The sequence below is a fragment of the Corvus brachyrhynchos genome, unplaced genomic scaffold (genome assembly GCF_000691975.1).
Source record: "Corvus brachyrhynchos isolate BGI_N302 unplaced genomic scaffold, ASM69197v1 scaffold279, whole genome shotgun sequence".
NCBI classification, from domain to species: domain Eukaryota; kingdom Metazoa; phylum Chordata; class Aves; order Passeriformes; family Corvidae; genus Corvus; species Corvus brachyrhynchos.
The window spans coordinates 926,995-945,077 of NW_008246060.1; the positions used below are offsets into that span (position 1 = coordinate 926,995).

At 44.9% G+C, this 18,083-nt stretch overlaps 1 protein-coding gene across 4 annotated transcripts in view; it reads right to left on the reverse strand.

Annotated features, from left to right (window-relative positions):
* Positions 1–14,837, reverse strand: part of LOC103623620 (putative hexokinase HKDC1) — a 19,207-nt gene extending 4,370 nt beyond the window's left edge. Inside the window, exons 1-15 of one of the 4 annotated variants that reach the window (XM_017746448.1) lie at positions 14,682–14,837; positions 14,339–14,538; positions 10,641–10,803; positions 7,997–8,145; positions 7,798–7,917; positions 6,913–7,008; positions 5,564–5,663; positions 4,757–4,940; positions 4,336–4,491; positions 3,363–3,596; positions 2,590–2,894; positions 2,165–2,313; positions 1,956–2,075; positions 337–432; positions 146–245 (exon numbers count right to left, since the gene is read on the reverse strand). In XM_017746448.1, the coding sequence (XP_017601937.1) occupies positions 146–245; positions 337–432; positions 1,956–2,075; positions 2,165–2,313; positions 2,590–2,894; positions 3,363–3,596; positions 4,336–4,491; positions 4,757–4,940; positions 5,564–5,663; positions 6,913–7,008; positions 7,798–7,917; positions 7,997–8,145; positions 10,641–10,803; positions 14,339–14,401 (2,035 nt within the window). In that variant the 5' untranslated portion in view covers positions 14,402–14,538; positions 14,682–14,837. The other 3 variants (XM_017746447.1, XM_008642738.2, XM_017746450.1) reach the window with 3 other exon arrangements.
* Between the last annotated feature and the right edge of the window lie 3,246 nt (positions 14,838–18,083).

Here is an 18,083-nt window from a genome sequence, read left to right on the forward strand (position 1 = left end):
AATACCACACAAATCTGCCAAGAACCCCAAGCAACTAGTAACACCATATATCAAACTCAAATAAAAGATGCTGGTTTACAGATTCCAAAGCCCAGCATTACATAGGTGCTTTCTTCTCACAGTGGTCACCTGGCCACCACTGTACCTGCAATAAGGCCAATCTCACAGTTTGGATCCTCATATCCGCAAGTCATCATGGTCCCAACAGTGTCATTCACCACTGCTACAATGTCCAAGTCAAACTCCTAAAACACAAGTCACGATCAGTAGTGGAATGCCAGAGGAAGAGTGAGGGTGCATTAAGTACACCAAAATGAGCAGAAAAAAATAGCTCACATTTCTTCTTTTGATGGCCTCTCTCAGCATATCAACAACATCTTCCCCCTCACAGTCTGTTGCCTTGAATCCTTTTGTCCATCCCACAAGTGTTCCCTGAAACAGAAGAGAAAGAAAGTCATAAGTGAAGAAAAAGAGCAGACTGTACATTGCAAGCATCAGCTTTTTCTTGCCTCCCACCCCAATGTTTTGGGGTTTTTTTTCCAAATAATGTATTTCCCTGGATAGGTTACTGAGAGTGACTAGTGCAGGCTGTGCACATGTATCTTTGTTACCCAGCTGCTGATGGTAGTGACTCCAGGTTTACTCAGCTATTTATCAAGGCACTGCACTCAGTGCCTTCTAAAAATCATTTGGAAAACCTCATCTCATGTCTTGTGCACACAGCCATTGTATTACCTGTGAGGGAAAGACTGCAAAAAATACTTTTGCCATAAATTATTAAACACCCATCAAACATTAATGAACATCTACTGTTAATTTTTCGGTCGTTTACTGAAGGACATTTCACAACTTCAGGCAACACTAATTTGTTTCTTTTCAGACAACAACCTGGCCTGACAGAAGTTGATTTCCAGGTTACCTGAAGTAATTAGCCTTACACTTCCTAAGTGGCTCTGGACTGTGTGTCCAAATAAGAAAAAAAGAAAAAAAAAAAATAGATGGCAACTGGGAGAAAAAGCTGCTACTGAGAAACACCCTCAAGTTCTAACAACAATAAAAGACCAAACACACAGAGCAACATATTATGACCCTGACATGTGTGTCTCACTCAGTTTGCCTTCAATACTGTGGAATTTGCTTCCTAATCATTTGTCAAGACCTAAATGCTATGCTGTAGGTTGAGAAGGCATATGAATTAATGTCTCCACAAAAGGCTAAGTCCTATTGCTACTCTCTCAGCTGAGCTGAAAACTGAGACAGGGCAGACTAGCTTCCAGGCTTAGAAGCTATTGTAAAACCCACCAGGACATAAAAACATGCAATAAAATAGCAGTCTCTTATTTCCCCAATATCCTACACATTTGACTGGAACTAAGCAGTACAACATCCCCTGCCCCTCTCGGAAATTAATAAAAATAATCTTTTCTTACATAAGATCTGAAAAGATAAAAGATAAGGTATCTGTCAAAAATCCAACTCTTCCAAGCTGGACAAGAAAACCCAGGTCTATCCACTGACACTCAACAAAAATAAGCTAATGTAGTGCGGAAGTTAAAACAGTCAGAGCTGTGCAGCACAGCTTGGAAAACAACCTGGGACTGTAGCTGAGCAAGCAGAAGGAGCCATTTATTATCCCTTGCCACTGAAGAGTTAAGGCAGCCAGTAAGATTCCTGGGTTATTAAAAATATGCAGTTCATTTTGCTGTCATGAGGGCTTAGCTTTATAAAACAAAAGCAAGTCATGTCCACCACTTACCACAGACAAGAAGTGAAAATTCAGATTCCCATAGGCAGATGGATAACATAGGATGATAACTTTCTCGTGAAACACAACTAATTTGCAAAATAAAGTAATAACATTCTCCAAACCAACAAGTCACCCTTGCCCAAAATGATATGATTTACCAAGCAGATGCAGAGCTGCCATTTGACCCATTTTGTGCTGCAGTTCTTACCTTGTCAATGCTGGCTTGCCTGCAGGGGAAAGAGAAGGTGAAGCCCAGAGGAAGCCGAGCACCTTTAATCCCCATATACTCCAGAAAGTCTGCTATGCACTGGACAATATGGTCAAAGAGCTGGAGGGAAAGGAAAAGTATATAAATCTCACAACTAATCCCATACAATGGGCCTTGGCTGGATCGGTTAAACAGTCACTTAAGATTACCTCTTCTCCTGTTCCTTGCATGATCTCCAAAGGAATGGCAAAAATTTTGTTATACATTTGCACTGATCTTCTTCTCCCACTTTTGATTTTGACCAGCAGAACCCTGAAATTTGTGCCACCAAGATCAAGGGCAAGGAACTTTCCTTTCTCTGAAGGAAAAGAAAGGTATTTCATTTTGGTGCTTCTCATAGCACATTTGCCAGTTAGAATGACATACCAATGATAGCACACTGCTCCCTACGGCATTTATCCCATCAAGTCTTTTAGCATGGGGCTGAAGATAACAGATAACATAGCAGGAAGCACCGGTTTGACAACATAAATCCCCCTGGCATTTGCCAGGTTAATTAGCATATTCCCTCTCCCCAGAAAACAGACAAACAGCTTTCCTGAACCACCTTCAAGTGATCAGGAACTAACTTCACCTGTTCCATCTGGTGTCCCACAGACGTACGTCGGCAGCATCTTCACTGTGGCATTGGCTTGTGTCTCTCTCTTCAGCCCGTACTCCAGCTCAGCCCTCATTTTGTCCATAACTTCTCTGAGGATGCCCAGGGGCAGCAGGAAAGGTGCAAGCGTGGCATCAATGCACTGGCGCTGGGCGGCCAGTCTGTGTGCCACCGCCGTGACCAGGGCAGCCCCCCTGCCGCTGCCGCTCACTGACAGCAGGAACCGCACATCACAGGTGGGCACCAGCCTTCTCACCACCTTGTGCAGACGTTTGGCATATCTAGCAGGGACAGAGATTTGCTTTAGGCTCTCACAGGCCTTTTGGGCATGGTTTACTTCATCTCTGCCTGGAATCAGACCTTCAACCAGTTTGGGAGAATAGTTGGAGAAAGTTCCCGGTTTGGGAAAGCACGTGTTCAAAAACAGGGAGGTAGTGGAGGAAGGGAGAAAGAAAGAAAGAAAAGAAAAAATGTGCAGTGAACTGCAAATGTCCTGGAGACCCAGGAGTCACTTGAGAAATCAACTGCATTTCCCCAGACACTGTTATCCCAGGTATCATGTTCTTCCCACCCCACCCCAAATTCTAAAGCTCCTGGGACAGCTTTGCAATAACTAATCCAGTTAGATGTCACCCCAAAGCTGAAGCAAAACTGGCAGTTCTCTGAAAAGCCACACACACATGCAAATGGAGACTCTTGGCAACATCAATATGCAGCCAGCAATTATCAAATCCTCTCTAGTTACTTACTGGGGGTGGGTTTTATAGAGTCCCCCATCAATCCCAACAGTGGTTCGCATCCTCAGCAGCTTTTTATTCTCCCTGAGCCGGGTCAGGATAGCTGCCAAGGCAGCAGCACAGAGGTTGGCTGAGCGGAAGGAAACGATAGTGCAGACATGCTGAACAGCAACACAGTCCTCCTCAGAGGGAAACAGGTTCAGCTCTGTAAGGATCTCTTTTGTGTTGCTCAGACCTTCCTTGTACCTAACCCCAAAACAAAAGAATACATCACCAAATGCAAAGGCAACACATAAATCAATACCTTGGCTTAAAAAGAAATGAGAGGAGACCAGGACACAACCTATCAGGCAGTATCATGATTGGTTCCCATAAACCAGTAATGTCTTTTCCACAGTATTCCCAAAAGTACCCAGGGAGGAGAGTCTGCTTCCTGGGATTCAGCACTTGGTGAGACCAATTGGCTGTTCAAGAAGAGAATGGGATAAAATAGTCCATACAAGCAGAGCACATGAATAGATGTACAGCTTCACTCAATACAACAAAGAAAATAATTCCTGGACTGACAGTGAGGATCAGGATTCCTCTCAAAACACCAGAATCCAAGTTTTCCATGCAGTCATCCATTAGCTAATCTAGAATCTGTACTACATCTCCACAGCCCCAGTATTCCCACATCAGAGAGGCTGAAAACTGCAGCAATCATCCCACACACAGGTCTCCAGAGAGGTTATTTAAACAACCTGCATCTGTGATGTTTAGCAATATATTTGCTACTGTGGTACTTTGCTAAAACTATCTTACACCAATTCCCACTTACGGAAAGGTCAACTTTTCTCCTAGCCAAAAGCAAAATCAAGCTGTACCCTTCAGGATTGTTCCCAGCACTCACAGATTATACCTACACATTCATTATCAGTGCTGTGCTTGTGACAGACTGACTTTGAGAGTGGCTACTCTCAAACACAGTATTACAGGTTCTTACTTTTCCATTGCAGACACGTGTTTCATTTCAATCTTGCCCTTAGTAAGCAGAGCTGTTGACACTTTCCCATTGAAGAGCAGACCTTCCTTTGTCATTTTTAGGAGAATGAGTCTTACAAGTTCCCCCAAATACAGGCTGCTGATCATCTTCTCAAACCTGGAATGGAGCACAGGAAGGATTACAGGTTGTTCACCTATTTTTAACAACACATGAGCAACTGTAGCAGCAATCCCCTGGCCTGAAGCAGGGAGGTGTGAAAGGTACCCACCCTTCCTAGAAGGGAAAGATCTGGCTAAGACAGAACCAGGATCATGCCATCTCAGGTTCACTTAAGCCAATTCCTGTTTCAAAGGGGCTCTTGGCATACACTGGAAAAGCACTCTGGGAACTCGGACTGCAAGTCAGTCAGGGAATCACTTACAATTGTTTTCCAGGATTGAGAGATCCCAGATCCAGCTCCCGATCAAACTCCGTGCGGAGGTCATCCAAAGCACCATCATCTCCAAAGGCCCCCCACTCTGTGTTAATGCACATCCTCCCTTCATCCCCTTCCACCAGGTCAATGTGCCTCATCTCCTCCATGTAGCATGCGTTGGTGCCAGTCCCTGTGGGTATTGGATAAACTACTGTTTGTTCTAGGTGTGCTCTTTGTTTAACTCCACATGTTTGGGAATAAGTCAGTATATTGACTTTGGAAGAAAATACAAACACATAACCCTGTGGCATAGGATGCTAATATAGGCCACCTGCACCTGTGAAATCATCATTTCACAATGAATGAAAAAACCCTGAAATTATTCTAAGGCTTGTCTTGTTTAAAAATAGTTTTTCCTTTTTCAAATGTACTTCTATGTGCCTAATAAAAGCCACCATGGTGCATGAAATGGACAAACTGTGGAAAGCATAGCTGGTACTAACTACCAGACATGAGGGGAATTCAGCCTTCTCTGGACAGACACAGTAATTTTCTATACGGTCAGCAGAAAAGTTTAGTATGCTGGTCACAACTGAGCCCAGACAAAATGGGGACTGTGGTATTTGATGGCAATGTGATCAGCATAAAAACAGCTGCTTTAGAGAAGGCAGCCAGGCTTGAAAATCCAATCATTGTTTTTTCCATTTTCTTTCTGCTCTTTCCTGTATTGTGAAACTCTCTCCTACTCCAGATTTGTAGTAATTCAACAAATGAGAGGGAAAAAAACCCTTCATGGTGAACAGAAAAAATTACCAATTATGAGCCCAACTTCACAGTGCTGGTCATCATATCCACAAGTCATCATGGTTCCCACGGTGTCATTGACCAGTGCCAAAACATCAACATCTACGTCCTAATAGCATAAAGATGAGTGATTAACACGGACAAAAGCTTAGAAAGCCTCCTGTGTGATAAAGCACTGGCATGCAGACATACTCCCCAGGTTGCATTTTGAAGGCCTCATTCAGGAAAACTCTTTGATTGAAACACACTACTTCCTTTTACAACACTCTTCCCACAACCCTGTAAAGTTACAAGTATCTCTGAATTCTCAAGTGTTTCACCAGCCTCTTTGCTTGAAGGATTTGTTTTTCCCAAATACCACCTCATTTGCCAGAAAAATGACGTGATATTGGTGTGAATGTTGTGATACTGTGCTTACGGACTGTGTGAAAGGATAACATCCTACCACCTGAGCAGATCCCACCAAATAGGACAGAACATAAATGCAGCTATGGCTGTGCAGCAACACCACACTCAAGCAGAAAGTCCTTCCATCAAGGCTGTGCAGTTTTCCCTTCACATTTCTCAAAGGACTGTTGTAACTCAGATGCCAATGCTAGGAGGAGGCCACACTTCACCCATGAAGCCCCAGATCTTTCGTTACCAATAACTACAAGACTGATGCAGATAAAGAAGTGAACCAAAATCAAGGCTGGATTTTTACCACGTGAGAAAACAGAAGAATTTCCTCTTTACTATGAATTCATCAAGATATGGAAAGATGCCTTGTATTTCTTAGCTGTTGTTACCAATAGCACCAAACATGAAAAGCAAGGCTTTCCAAAGTATTAAAACACAGTGTTATTCAAAGGCTATATGCTAGTTCAAGGGCAGATTTAATCATGTCTTACTGCTGACCTTAAAAATTACAATCACTCTGTTCCACAGACTGAAGTGGACAGGCAAACCCTGATAGAGTCAGGTGTGCCAATTTGAGATGACAGTTGCCCCCTACCAAACTTCATCCCACAAGCCAGGCTGTGAAACACAGTATGTGAAACTATTGAGTGTTTCATGTCTCACTCAGTAGGTTCACAAGAGATTCCCTTGGGCTGAGACAGTGGGGCCATACTGGTATGCTGTCACAGCCAGCCTGGGTTACCAGTGTGCAGATGCCCTTGCTGTTACTGGGGAAGCCTGAGTTACAGCTGCGAGAGAGATTCAGATCCACCAGATGTACAGCCATGCTGAACACTTGCTACTGACCATCCCTTAAGGATGTCTGACAGCTCTCAAAAGAACCCACACAAGAAGAGCTGATTTCCCAGGAGGATATTCTGAGGCCACTCAGGTTCAGCTCCTGCAGGTACGAAACTTGCCTTATGCTTCTGGAGGGCCTTGCGCAGAGAGCTGACCACATCTGTGTCCTGAACTCCTCGGACCTTGAAGTGTTTTGTCCACGCAAGAAGAACCCCCTGAAAAGTAACAGTGCAGTGGCCCGAAAGCACACAAACTTTAGCATACAAACCACAAAGCCCGCCAAGACTAAAGTGTGTGGAGAAGTCCACTATGTCTCTCCACACATTAAAACTGAGCCAAAATCAGTCAGAGCAGAACATCTTACCTTGGGGCACCTGTAAGTACCAACACAACCAAACAGGTACAGTCAAAGACACAATCCTGCAAATGCTTCTCCCTGTGCTTCATTTAAAGCACATGTGGCTTTCCTGATGCTCATCACAATCTAATAGCATTAAGCAAAAAGCATTCGCAGGACTGGGACCCAGAGCACAAACTCTTAGAAATAAGAGAGGCTAGAATGAGAGAACACAAAATAATTGCAACCAGCCCTTTGTTTCCCCAAGAGGTGTCTCAAACAGCTCTGCTACAGGTATTTCCTATCCAGAATCAACTGTAAATAAAAAAAATTGAGAGTGATTAAAAAAGTAAAGACGCTGCAAGACACAAAAGTACATATCTATTTCTAACAGTGTTAATACCGGGGCACGTGGTTCCTATGGAATTGGGTGCTGATTAAGCAATGTAATAGCTTTAGCTTAAATATCATGGTGCCTTGAGATGAGCAATGAATGGTTAAATGGTAGTCAAGTCTAGTTAGATGCTAATGGTCATCTATGCCTTCTTCAGAGAGCTACGTAAACATGACCCCACATAAAAGCCACAGGGTAACACTCCCATTCAACAGCTTCTCCAGATTCTGCAAGGAGCTCAGCTTGACAAGAGTATTTCTTTATGCATCTTACCTCTTCCAATTTGGTCTGTTTGCATGGAAAAGAAAATGTAAAGCCAAGAGGTAACTTCTTATGCTTCAGGTTTTTGGTTTCCATGAAGTCTAACAGACAGTCAGCAACATAATCAAAGAGCTGCACAAAAGGAGAGGACAGTTGGGCTGTGTCCTGCAGGCAGGTGCTCCAGCACAGCACCACCACAGCAGTGCCCTACCTCGGCTCCGTTCCCCTGTATGACCTCCTTGGGTGTGGGGTAAAACTTGCTCTCCAGCTGGCTGCTCTGCTTCCCATCATCAAACACCTTCACCTGGTGGGCACGAAACTGGGAGCCACCCAGGTCAACAGCAAGGAAGTCACCCTTCTCTGCAACACAAGTGGGCAACCATCACTGGGGATGGCCACGAAGTGTGGCTCAGATGCCATGCTGAAGGCCACAGCCACAGACTCTCCTGCCCCGTCATGGCAGATCCTTATCCTATGGGCCTGGGTGCATCAGAAAGACTGAGAGTTGGAAACCCTAAGCAAGGCTATCAGGTCTCTCCTGTTAGCTTGGTATGTAATAGCTAATTTAATTTTTATTTGGCAGTTTGTCCAACCCTTCTCCTTCCACAGCAGCATATTTTCAAGCTGCAAAGGTTTGTCCAACCCTGCTCCTTCCACAGCAGCATATTTTCAAGCTGCAAAAGGATGAGCTTTTCCACAATAAAGGCCCAAAGCAACTGCAAAGCCAGGGGCTGCAAAACTGTCACCTGAAATGTGGGAGCAATAAAGGCCCAAAGCAACTGCAAAGCCAACCAGAGTACACAGGGGCTGCAAAACTGTCACCTGAAATGTGGGAGAATCAGAATGTTACCTGTAGCCAGTAAAGGACGCAGGATTTGCAGGCATATGTTAAGACTCAGCTCTAGTGCAGAAGTCAACTTCCAAGTGGGGCAAAAATAATTTGCTACCTAAAGTCAACCAACACAATCCTTTTCAAATGCCTTTTGGTGTTTCTGTAAAAGTACCATTTTGTTTCACAGGCTTGCTCAAACACATACTTCTCCAGCAGCAGCCTCAGATGGAAGGACAGTTTGGCCTTACTGCTACAATAAAACAACTGTTTATCCCACACACAGGAAAAGGCCCTTCCCAAAAGGAAAACACAATGGTATGTGCCCAGCCTTGCATGATCTTTGTTCCACAGTCCAAACACCTGATTAAATTTTATCAAATCTGGTCCTGAAAGGGAAGGAAGAAGGAAATTCTACCTGTAATATCATGGTCAGCTATTAAAGGTGAGGAGGCAGATTGGGTTACTCAGTAAACTGTGACCTTAGTGAGACCATTAATCCCTAAACAACGAAAACCTGATAATGCTCCATGTGAGACATTTCAGGCAGCAACACTGAGGGCACCAAAAAAATCTTAAAGTTGAATGCTCTTGCAAATGGGGAATAACCATCCAAGTCTGAGCTGTTTAAACCTGCTGGAAGTTTTGTCTTGAAGCAAAAAAACCAACAAGGATTTTTCAAGAGAGCAAAAATAGAAAAATCAATGTGATACTTAGAGTAGGCAGCGTGTCAATAAGATACAGCCCAGCTTGATGCTGCAGCATGTCCTTGACACATTGGAATGGCCACGCAGGCCAGGAGAACACTGTCCAACCTTGGCCTTGAGGAACAGGAACTCTTGCAACAGTGATGACACTACGTGAAATTTTCCAAGTCTGCTGGCCTCAGGGGCCCCCTGCTGTTTCAGGACAGCATCAGAGACATGTGAGACCTCAGGACCAGTGACTGTCACAGAGATTGCAAGGGTTAAGAAAGTACTTCTTTCTCTATGACAAAGGTAGCAGCAAAGGAAGAGTGCCCCCTTCCATCCAGGCAGCTTGTGTATAATTTCTCTCAGACATGCCTCATTTCAAGAGACTTACCTTCAAATACCTTCTTTATGCCATTAAAGCTGTTATTCCTCATTTAACTGCAGGGAAATTACCTTCAGAAGGAATAAAGTCACATGGAAATAAGGTACAAAGCTAACATTACATTTTTCTGCACAGCTAGTTTACACGGAGTCCTGACCTAGGCCACACACAGAATCCTGCAAAAATTTACTTGATTAAACCTGGGAAAAATGTAATTTTCTGTCAGCCTGCACTGCCAGGAGCCAGCTGAGGTGTTACTTTGGATGTGCATACTTCTCCAAACAAGATGGGCTTTTACTTCCTATCTCGCATCACATCCTCCCAGACGACACTACTGCACTTTCTCCCTCTCTGTTCAAGTCTCAGGTGAAGGAGAGCAGACAGTTTCCTGGCAGATCCCACCCAGAAGCAGATCTTCCCAATGCAGAAGGCAAGAAAGGGCAGAAGGGATCGCTTTTTGAGGAATTAGAAAAAGCAGTGCAGAGTTTGGGGATCACAGCTCTGAGGATGCCACGTTGCTGTCACTTGGCAATTTGAGGGGTTTCACTGCAGCATCCTGCCCTCCCTGTAGCTCCAAGAAGGCCAGGCCACACATCCCACAGCCTCAGTACACTGCAGTGCAGGCTCTGAGCTGTAGAGGCTGCCCTTGCCGTGTCCAGCCACAGCTCCAACAGCAAGGCCTGCACTAGGAACAGGTGGGAGAGGCTGTTCCTGAGCACTTACTAGGTCCTTTCCCCAAACAAGCAGCACTAGGTCAAAATCCACCCAGTGCAAGGAAAAAAACTCTCTGCCAGCATTTTCCCAGGCTCAATATACACACCTGCTTTCTCAATGAGATAGGCAGTAACCCAGAGTCACTGGGTGCCCTGTGTCTCTGCTGTGCTATCCTGGAGTATTGGCAGCAACTCATCTTGCTACAGCAGCCGTGCTGTGCTGGAGCAGGGCGACTCACCTGAGCCGTCGGGCAGCGAGCGCACGAACGACGGCAGCATTTTCACTGTTGCCGTGGGGTTCGTGTCTCTGCCCAGGCCCTTCATCATCTCGGCCTGGAATCGAGCCATCACATCCAGCAAGACATCGTCGGAGAGGCGCATGTGGTACAGGTACCTGTCAACCTGCAAAGATGGAAGGTGTTACTCAGAGGCATGCAGGCCCCTTAGTGCTCAGCAGCGACTGATTGTTCATTTCATTTTTGACCTCAGCACCTAAGTTTTCATGACTGCCAGTGCAAGCAAGCTCCAGGTCATCATCAGGACAGTCACTCTTCTAAAAACTTTGTTTTGAAAATGTTTAATGTAGCCCTGGTGAATTACTGCCCAAAAGTTGGCCATCTTTTCTGATGGCTCAGTAACTTGACAATCTACGTAAGCCCATGAGATTGCTTGAGAGCCTGACAAGCTGTTTTCACACCGTCCACTCCTCCTACAGATGTAATGAACTAGAACTACAAAGTATCTCAATCTCATGAGAATTTGACCTCTCTGAGGCAGATCCAGAAAATGCCATCAGTACCCAAGCGTGTCAGCCACAACCTGAAAACATCCATTCAGCTACTGCTTCACTCCATGGACAATTAACTTTGTTGGCATGCCAGGCTAGAACGCAAAGCCTTTTTCTCACTCCAGCTCTGCTCTCCATTCTCTTGTGATTCTAGGATTACATCTAAAACACATTTTTGGGTGCAATCAATACCCTTTGTTAAAGGTCTGTAACTCACGGAATACATCAAAATAGAAGCCAGTCGAATATAAAGGAATTCAAAAGTATCTATGAAGCAGCTCATTTAGATAAACTGGCAGAGAAGCTAATCAGTGTTTTATATACAGCTTCATCAGGGCAAAGTGATAGGTTTTTTCCTTGAGGACCACGCGCTTCTGGACTGACACGTACCTGCAGGGCTATAACTAGGGTGGCCTAGAAACTACATAGCTGGGTACAACAAAGGATTAACACAGGAAAATAAGAATCTGTCCACATCCAGAAGCTTTTCCACTGGGGAGCCAGATTTTGGTGCTGTATGAACATGATACAGGCATAATAATTGTGTGCTCCAAATAGCTGGATGTCACCTGAAGGGTAATTCGTGTTCACATCCCACTCCCCACCACATGAGACTCTGGGCCAGAGGAGGTGGGCAGGGGAGAGAGGTGAGACAGCTTCCAATGCTTTGCTACTACAGACACTCAGCTCTTGCACCACAGGATATGTTGTTACAGTGCTTTATCTGTTGAGAGCATTTCATCAGTCCAATTTACATAGGGAGGTCTGGAAGGTTAGAAGGACACAAACCAAGTCCCACCAGCACTAAGGCAGGATTTAAAAGGCTGCATTGTCTAAACAGAGGGCAATGCAGGTTGTAGATAAATTGGTCTCTGCCACAGTTTGGACTGGCCACCTATTTCAATGAGGCACAAAGTTAGTTACCTATTTACAGTCCCATTTTAAACTGATGGTCAGCAATGACCCACCTGAAAGAGCCAGGACCCTGAAAGTCACTCCAGCACTTACATAACACACACAGAGGAGCAAGTGTTAAACTAGAAGATACAATTGTCCTAGAGCAGCAGCTGCCTTTGGATACAGCTGTGCCTTGAAAAGGCCATTATTCAGATTTGTCTTCGTAGCCCTCATTTACACAGGTACTTGATTTTCTCCAAGGGTTTTTGAGGCCCCACCACTGCATAGGATCCATCATCTCAGCCCACGCACCCGTGGTGCAGATCTATGCACCAGTACTGCTTTTTTGGAGAAAATACAATGATGGGAGACATACAGCACTCATGCACTCTGACACAGACCCAAATAGCCTTGTGACAGAAAACCCTGTGGGGAAAAAAACCCTCAAGAATAATAAAAATTACTATGACTGTTTGCAGAGAACATGCACTAGCTCCCTGCTGCCCACAGACATTGCATTCCCCACCCTGTTTACCTACAACCACAGGAGCAGACAGTCCTCTCCAAGGAATTAGATACGGCAGAGCCCAGGAAAGCCTGCTGGCTCTCCAGCCTGACTTACAACCAGAGCAAGGCCCTGCTCACATAGCCATTTACTTGTCAACACAGGAATGGCCAGGCTGTGCTAAACCAAACTTGTTGCCTCCCTACCATGGCACCGGAACAGTGCCTTGCCTCATTTATGGAAATAGCACTGTTTTCCTGGCAGCCAGGCTCTTGGTTTTGCCACCACAGAGTAAATAAGCCTGGGGAGGTAGAGGTGGGAAGACATTCCTTCTTTCTAATTAGGGACAAATCAGTTCTGTTCTGTACAGCCTACCCTAGGCTCCTTAAAAGAGAAGTCTGAGAAGCATGTGGTTTCTTGCCTTCAGGAAGGGCTAGTTTGCACCTAGCAGAAAGACTTCGATATTTTTAATGGCTTTGTCAGAATTCCTCTGCCCCCTTGTCTCCATTGTCCTCACTCAACTACAAGCTGGATGTTTCTCTGAAAAGCCCAATACACCCGAGCACTGCTCCACAAGGTCTCTCTCTTTCTTAGTAAAAAGAAAGAAGAAATAGTACTGTCTAGATGTGAGATCAGCTCCTCACACAGGGGAGGGGCATCGAGGCCTTTTTCTGATCACATTAAATCCTAGGGGCAAAAGGGCTATGACTGAGTCAGAGACATCTGATTGTTGAGATACCAGTACCTCTCCTGGAATGCCTCTCTCCAAAATAGAATCAGTGGAAGAAACCCTCCTTGGAACAAGCCACGCCATGTTTTGGGCACAGAAAAGAGAACCCAGAATTGCTTAGTTTGCTGATGAGCTCAGTGATGCAAGTGGATCTATGCACCAGGACCCTGGATCTCCCACCATGCATCCACAGACAGCCCCACCTCCCACTGGTTGGAAAACCAGAGGACAGAGCCTGACAGCAATGGCCACCAGACTGCACTCAATGAAGACATCAGGAATACAGAGGGGCTGCAGGGGACATGCCGACAAACCAGAGGACCTCTGACCCATGAAGCTTACAGGTCTCACATGGTCTTATGACAGACATATGCCCAAAAACCCATTTCAGCATGGCCATGAAAGTAGATTAGGGAGGAGCAACCATTAGGCAGCTCACTCCCAGTACTGATAGCTTCCTATCTGAGCCATCCTGAGCTTTTCCAACTGTAATTAAAGTCACACCTATAAAGATCAGAGTGATTAGCCAGTTTTAGATAACCAGAGAGGAGGCACAGGCACACCAACACCAATTGGAAATCTCTCCCGGATCTCCGCAGACCCAGACCAAACACCACAGAGGTTTCTCCTATCCCTGCTATGTGACTGACTCCTGATTCCTACTCAGATTGAGAAATCCCATCATTCACACTACACTTGCAAAGCGACTCAGCAAGAGTCATCCTTTCTGTCCTCTGGGCTCTACTACACCATGCCAGATAAAGCTCAAGCAGTTTCCCTTGATGAAGAGAATTTGTTCCATTACCGGGAGAGCACTTTTAACAGTGCAGGAAAAACCACAAAACAGACCTGTTTTCATACTCGTCAGGTGGTTTAGGGTTTAAATACCTCTTACCCCATTTGGCTGAATGGTTTTAGTGGATAATGTCATTATATGGTCTGCATTACATACTGCAGACCCCTCCGTATCTGAGTAACACAGTTCTCAAAATAGCAATCAGTCAATGCTACATCTTACCTTTTTTATTTGATCCTCTTTTAGCTTTGTGAAGTGGAAAGCTAGCAAGTGGACAGCAAACATTTTCTTGAAGCAGATGGATGAGTCAGTAGTGACAGAGCTGCTGTGAATAACTCCAAAGCGACAGGTCTTTATTCACGGAGCTGGAGCTAGAGAAACTTCAGCAGAGGCATTTTCCCCAGTGTGGAATAGTGGAGTTCCTGGGAAATTGAGTCCAGAAATAAATCCATCCAGTGTGATCGGGTCAGTGATTAAACTTCTGCCTCTTTGTATCACACCCCCCCCCCCATCCCCAAAGTCCCTCCCTCCCCAGCTACACACTTCATTGTGCCAGAGCAGGCACCTGGAGAGCTGCCAAGCTGAAGAGGAGAAAAATCGATTTTGTTACTGCCCCACTTGGGAATTGTTACCACTTCTCAATGCAGTTGCTACGCAGCCTGCCCCGCTTCATTCCGGGGGCTGACAGGCTCCCACAACTGCTGCGTGCAGCAGAGTGCTGCCGGGAATCTGGAAAGTTAGAGGGTTTGAGGAGGTTTCTTCCCTCTGCTCAGTGCTCCCACTTGTGAGACAAGCTCTTCTGCATGAATTAACTTCACTCTAGTTCTGCACATTGCACCCTTATCTGCAGCTTTGTACCAATTAAGCTTCAGCTGTGCAAAAGAGCAAAGAGACACACAGACCCCTGCCCCCAGCTGGAATACCTCTTGTGCAATTCCCAGCAGAGAGGCTTTGGACTGATTCTTCTCCCTTCACCCAAAGTTTCAGACCAGTGAAGATCCTCAGTACTGCAAAACCCAGGGAGAGGACAGATTTACCTGGCAGGCAGCAGTGTGGGTATCAGACTGCCCCACTGGAAGGATGCCTTTAACTGGCAGCACAGAGCACCTACAGCAAGAGCAGCATCCTTACACCATCAGATTTTGACACAGCCTTTAACCATTACTCTCAAATTCATTCTGAATACACAAGTGTTTCCAGGATTTTGTCACTGTATCAAATGATACGGACTATGGAAACATCATCCAGAGAAAACAGTGAAATGCTGACACAAAGGAGAGAAAAAAAAATAAAAGGCATTCTCTTGGGGTAATCAGAGGCTCACTCTCAAACTACACCTACACACAGTGTGTTTGCCCCCAGTTACTGTTCACCTGAACTGAGCACAGTTACCGCAGACAATTGTCACCCTAAATTTTGCAGAGCAAGAGAACAATTAAAAATTATTTTGATAGATTGGAAAAATAGCAGGGGGAGAAGAGGAAAGGGGGAGGGGAATGCCAAGTAATGCGAGGAAACACAAAGAACTACTGAGCAGTAGAAAATTGTCTAGAGATCCAGAGAAAGGCAGAGGCAGCCTGTCAGTAGAAAGGATGTCTGGCTACAGTTCATAGCCTAGAGTGCACCCAACAATCTCATGCTATTGTAAAAAGAAAAAAGTACAACTCATCATGGTGGGCTGTATATACAGGAGTATAATCCACAGACACACAAACCAACACTCAATTCCATACTCAGCACCAGTCTCACAAAGAGGACTCTGAGCAGTCCTGTCAGCTATGGCACATCAAGAAGGCATGGATCAGAAGGAGTTTGCTCTGCTGAACATCAGGAGCAGTCCAGGTCACATTTTTTCAGCTTCTGATCACGAGGAAAGATTGAAAGAGCTGAGGGAGGGGAACTCCTTCTGCAAAGACAAATTATACAGAACTCTGCTAGGAAAGGTCTTTTTCTCTCCTCCTGCCCTGCATCAGGGATGAGCTCTGGACACTGGGAGATCCTGCCAGCTCTATTTATTCTTCATTATTCTAGAACAAGAGTAAAGCAGACAGAGTGGCTGAGCACTCCATAAATAGGACTTGTTCTAAAATTAGGCTTATGATCTTCGAGAGAAAGGGAGAAAAGAAAGAAGAAAATAAGCCACACTGCCAGCCACAAAGCACGGTTCACTTCTCCTCTATTCATCTTTTAATAACTGCTGTCTCGTTAAGTCAGACACTGACTCCCAAAGGGACTGTCTCTCTCCTCATTGTTTACCCATGCCATCCGAGTCACAACCCCTCTGGCCAGCAAAATTGAAAACATCACCTTTCAAGCTCCATCCCATTTTGATCCAGAGCTCATTGTGTCTGTAATACAGTAGATTTATTTTTCATTCTCTCCTTTCTTTCTCTGACGGATGCCACTGGAAAAAGGTCTCAAAGATCTAAATGTTCCTAAACTGGCAGCAGGCTCTGTGAAATACCTGACATGTCAGAATCACTGTGTAACTTGTTCACTCATCCCTGGTGCATCCCAGCTTCCGGCAGGCTGTTGTGCAAGAAAAGACAAGACATTATCTCATTTCCACACAGACAACAGTTCAGTGTACCAAGGGCCCAACACCCAGAAGTGTTACAGCCATTTAGTACATATCCTGGCCAGGACAGGGGAACTAATCCACTCCCAAGAGAACAGATCAGCTCCAACTGCATGCAGTTTGGAAGCTTGAGGCGATGTTGGTTTTCCCGATTTTTAGAGCTGCATCCAGTAATAGTTATTCACAAACCTTCCCTCCCCACTTTGCAAGGGCCAACAAAACTTCCAAATTCTAACACTCCTCTCTCTACTTTCTTCTCCTGCAGTTCTGCCTCCAAACCCCATCTTAAGGCACAATGGAGAATCCTGAAGAGTCTGGTGTTCATCTGCCTCCCACAGCCTTGCAGTCAAAGGCCTGCAGAGAAAAGGAGCTCATAGCTACAATGGGGAAGTGCACAAAAATGTCTTGAGTACATCAGCTACACGTGCTCTGGTTACCTCCAGAAAGAGGTACCGTATCAATATTTTATTGCAAGATAAAACTCATCTATCTTTGGTGAAGTATCAAAGGCAGTGGCAATACTGGCTGCTGAATTTGGTACCCAGGTTAACAAGGACACAGTGGACAAGGCTACTAGCAAGTCATCAGGCAAAATCCTTCTTCCTTATAGCTTATGATTCCAAGACCAACCCTTAGAACACATTCCCCCCTTCCCTGCAGTAGCACCTGGTTCATTCCCCATTATATTCCCACAAGTTCATCAAAGCTCAGAAGAGAAAGGGATCTCCGTATTCTTCCTGCATATGCCCCTCCTTGAGCAACATCAGGATATAAAGTAAGGCAGAACACCTGAAGGGACTAAATGGAAAAATCAGAAGAGATGGAAACAGCACAGACAGAACAGAGCACACTGGGCTTAAAAGACAGAAGGATTTTACCAAGCAGTGCTGTTACAATCAGCATTTTACACTTAAAGGACAGCAAATAAACAATTAATGAAAAACTTCCAAACATCTTTAATTTCAATGCCTGAAATTAATCTGGAAATCTGAACACCTGAAATAGTTTTGCAAATGTGATTCCCAGATCAAGTTGTTGCTCAAAAACAAAGCTTCAGCACAGCCCCACAAGGAAGGCTAAAAGTGGGTAGTTGGGGTAACTCTGCATCACACCAGTCCAGACTGTACCACATGGGACCAATTTGGCAGCCATTCTAATGGGAGTCAATGACAGCCACACCATTAGCTCCAAAGAAAAGAAAACTTTCATAAAGTCAGCCTGGAAACGCCTGAATAAACTTCAGAGCTTCTAAAACAGTTACTATGGAGTCACTATGGAAACAAGCAGAGTTAAGCAAAGCGCTAATCTCAGCAAAATACAAAAAAGAATGCTTATAGTCATTTAGCTTCTTTATTGCAAGGCTTGGTGCTGAAACACAAGGCTGGCTCA